The 4,276-nt window shown below is 39.6% G+C and overlaps 1 protein-coding gene across 1 annotated transcript; it reads left to right on the top strand.

Annotated features, from left to right (window-relative positions):
* Positions 1–2,597: 2,597 nt before the first annotated feature.
* On the top strand, positions 2,598–3,332 carry LOC112505166. The gene has a single exon (XM_025109111.1). It carries the CDS (start codon positions 2,598–2,600, stop codon positions 3,330–3,332), a length of 735 nt encoding a protein of 244 aa, XP_024964879.1.
* The last annotated feature ends 944 nt before the right edge of the window (positions 3,333–4,276 follow it).

Raw genomic sequence — 4,276 nt, 5'->3', positions numbered from 1 at the left:
TTTGGCCTTGGGAATTCTTGGTGTAGGTTGCGGTCTTTTTGTTTTTGGTCGTTGTAAAACTTTTTCTGTGCTTTATAAATTTGCCGATATTTTTCCTTCAAAAAAAAAAACACCAAATGGACCATTAAGGGCATTAAGACCCATTCTTCATCAATTACTCCCATTAACGTTTGATTAAAGTTATTATGAACAATTTAGTACCATTATATTGCAATTAGACTAAAATAAGAGAAATAACCCCATCATATCCATTAAGGTCTGATCAAACTAAATATGACTCATTTAGCATCATTTTGACCCAATTAGACTCCTTATGGAGAAATGAGACGTTAATAGGAGAAATAACCCCATCATACCCAAATGGACCATTAAGGAGCCTTTAGACCCATTCTAACTCAATTACTCCAATTAATATCTGATTAGAATAATTCTAACAAATTTAGCACATTATTCCCATTAATTCTAACAAATTATTCCCATTATTCCCAATAATTCACTATTGTCATGGAGGGCTTCTCTATGATTCTTCGGCAATGTATTCAAGAGGCTTCTGATTATGGATATCATCGGGGTTGTGAAGATCTGAATATTACGCATCTTTGCTTTGCGGATGATCTTTTTGTTTTTACTAAGGGCGATGTCCAGTCGGTGGAGGTGCTTAAAAAGGCTCTTTGTCTTTTTCATAAACGTTCGGGGTTAGAACCTAGCCTTGAAAAGAGTGAAGTCTTCTTTAGGAATGTGTCTTCTAACATTAAGGAGACCATTCTTGCGTGTCTCCCGTTCAAGCAAGGTATGTTTCCTGTTCGTTACTTGGGTGTCCCTTTATCTCAAGCGAGGTTGAAGATTGTTGATTATGGTCCTTTGATAGCTAGGGTAAAAGGTCGCATTTTTAATTGGAAGTCTAAGTTTCTTTCTTTTGGGGGATGAAGACAACTTATTATTTCGGTCCTTCAATCTATTCAGCTTCATTGGATGTCTGTGTTCTTATTTTCGAGAAATTCCTTTGGGCTCCAAGGGAGGATCCGCGAGGTAGGTGCAGGTTATCTTGGGATTTGGTGTGTAGGCCCATTAAGACTGGAGGTCTTGGTATTAGGCGTGTTGCCACATGGAATAGGGCTTTACTTGCGAAACATGTTTGGGATATTCTCAGACATCGTGATTCTTTGTGGGTTCAATGGGTGTATTGTCATATTCTTCGTTCTTCTCATTTTTGGCTGGTTCGGAAGAGCTCCAATTGGTCTTGGGTTTTCCGTAAGTTGTTGGACCTTTGAGCTCATTTGCGACGTTTTCTTTTTTCCAAGATTGGTAATGGTCGGGATACTAATGCTTGGGAGGACTTTTGGCTGGCTTGTGGACATCTTTCGGCCTTCTTATCCTATCGGTTTATACATTCTTGTGGGTTCTCGACTGGCACTTCGGTTAGAGAATTACTTATTAGTATTGATGGGGTATGGCCGGAAGAGTGGTGTAACTAGATTCCTACGCTCCGTTCCTATATTGTCCCATCTTTAAATGATGTTGTTTGTGATGAAGTCCTTTGGGGGGCTGACTGCACTTCTAGGTCTCTGTTTTCTGTTAGTACTGCATGGGTTTCTTTAGATGGGAATCATCCGATTGTTCCGTGGTATAAAGCGATATGGTTCTCGGGTCATATTCCTAAGCATGCTTTCTGTTTATGGCTTGCTTGTCAGAGACGTCTCCCTACTCAAGACCGCCTAATTTGGAAGGATGAACCCCCGGATTTGAAGTGTTCGTTATGTGGTAATTGTATWRATAGYCATGCTCATTTATTCTTCCAATRTGTTTTTTCTCGGGWGGTTTGGGAAAGTATGGTGCTTCTTGKGGACTTGAGGACTATGCCGTCGTCTTGGGATCAAATTGTGGACTTACTTTCGGATCGTGCTCGTCGACCTAAGCGTTTAAAGCAGAGGCTTATGGTTGCAGCTTCTGTTTATTATATTTGGCAAGAAAGAAATAGAAGACTTTTTTTCTGAAGTTAGCCGTACAACTATGCAACTCATCACAATTATCAATAATACGATTTCTATGCGTGCGGCTTGGGTGGATCAAAGTCGGGCGCCTGGTGCTTTGCTATGATGGTTTTTGGGTGGTTTTGTGGAGCTTCTATGTTTGCTAAGCTCCTTTTCTTTATTTTTTGTTGTTTGGTTGGTTCTGTTGGGCTCTGTTCCTTTTGGCTTTTGGTTGCTTGGTATACTTTGGTGGTTAGGTCTTTTGGTTTTTCTTCTTGGTYAGGTGGTGGTCGTTTGGTTTTGTCTTTGCTGTAATCCCCTTTTTTATTGTTTTATAAATTTACCTGGTTTCCGTTCAAAAAAAAAAAAGGTCACACGTTTTTTCTTTGATGTAATTCTTTTTTAATGATTATAAATTTGCCTGGTTTTCGTTAAAAAAAAAAGGACTGATTAGAGTAATTATGAACCATTTATACCATTATAAGTAAAGCAAAAAGAGGTACGTGATCTTATTCATGCAAAGCGTCTTTCTTTATGTTGCATCATTGAGTCCAAAGTTGTTTACAATCACTTGGGGATGTGTGTAGTAGAGTGTTTGGTAATTGGAGTTGGATCACAAATGGGTTAATGTGTGATCAAGGCACTCGTCTTATTATCGCTTGGGATCCGTCTGTTTTGTCCTTGATAATGATTGAGCAGCACTATCAATATGTGAATGGTGAAATTAGGATTATTGGTCTCCTTGAGCCTATTTTTATTACCTTTGTTTATGGGTGTAATACGGGAGCGGAAAGGCGGGACCTTTGGAGGGATATTGGTAAATTCAATGCTTTTGTTCAAAGGAAAGCATGGGTTGCGATGGGTGATTTCAACTCAATGCTTTTTCCTCATGATGGTTTGGGAGGTTCTTCTAGACATAACTCAGATATGGAGGAGTTTCATCTTTGTCTGGAAGAGGTTGAACTTTTTGATATCACGTATCAGGGGTGCCAATTTACATGGACACATAAACCTACTGGGGGTGACGGTGTAATGCGTAAATTAGATCGTATTTTGGGAAATTCTGCTTTCATTGCTAGATTTGGGGATGCCTCGGTTTTCTTTGAACCTAGGGGGATCTCAGATCATTCTCCGGGAATTCTTTCTTTCAAAGTTGGTAGGCGTCTTCATCAACGTGGTTTCAAATTTTATAACTTTGTGACCTCTCATGTGGATTTCCTTAAGTCCGTGGAGGAGGTGTGGAAGAAGCCTCAGAGAGGTTCATATATGAAGAGAGTGCTTCGGAAAATGCAAGAGATGGAAGGGGTTTGTCGTCGGCTCCGAAATTCTTATGGGTGTTTGGATAATCAAGGAGAGGAATGAATGGTCGTGGCTTCTCCGGAACCTTTTAGAGTTAAGACCTCATTGCAGAAGGTCTTTTATCTACAATGTGGGAAATGGTTTATCTACACACGCTTGGGAAGACACGTGGAGTGAGTTTGGTCCCCTCATCCAATTGATGTCTTACAGATTCATAAATGGTCATGGCTTTCAAAATAACTCTACGGTATATGATCTAATGCAACGGTTTGGCACTAATTGGTCGGTGGAATGGATACTACAATATCCCCAGCTGCAAAGTATTATGATACCACATCCTAGTCCAATTGAGGATACAGTCAGATGGTTTGATGCTAAACATTCTCGAATTTTTTTGAGGTAAAAGTGGCATGGCAAACTTTACAGAAAGTGGGGCCGATTGTGCATTGGTACAAGGTGGTGTAGAATAAAGCATACATACCTAAACATGCTCTATGCATGTGGATGGCTTGTCAGAATAAATTACCAACTCGAGATCGCATTAGTCAGTGGAAACATGAACCTCCGGATTTGAAATGTGTTTTCTGTAAATTAGTGATTGAAACGCACAATCACTTATTTTTTGAATGCAACTACTCGAGTAGTATTTGGGAGGTTATTAAAAAGGAAGTTGGGTTAAAGAATTGTCTGAACAAATGGGAGGATATTCTTAACAGGGGTTTATCACAAAGGTGGAAATCTTGGTCTACGGTTCAAAAACTTGGTATATCGGCAACGGTATACTATATATTGAGGGAAAGGAACAGAAAGTTCTTTGACAATTACAACCATGCTGGAGAAAAAGTTGTGGCGGAGAACAAGATGCAGAATCTTCAAAGAATGGCGTGGAAGACAAGGAAGAAATTCACGAGAACCAATGACGTGTGATATTGTGGATGATGAAGGTTTTCGGTTCTGGAAGATGTTGGTGTTTTTCGCCTTTTATTTTTTGGCTTGCTTTAATTTTA

This window comes from Cynara cardunculus, unplaced genomic scaffold (genome assembly GCF_001531365.2).
Source record: "Cynara cardunculus var. scolymus isolate 2C unplaced genomic scaffold, CcrdV1 Un_Scaffold_8793, whole genome shotgun sequence".
Classification (NCBI taxonomy): Eukaryota; Viridiplantae; Streptophyta; class Magnoliopsida; order Asterales; family Asteraceae; genus Cynara; species Cynara cardunculus.
Note: the sequence above shows the minus strand (reverse complement) of the source record. Positions and strands in the feature narration are given on the sequence as shown.

Excerpts from the sequence above, each read along its gene's own strand:
- LOC112505166 (XM_025109111.1), top strand. The coding sequence starts at position 2,598 with ATGTGTGATCAAGGCACTCGTCTTATTATCGCTTGGGATCCGTCTGTT.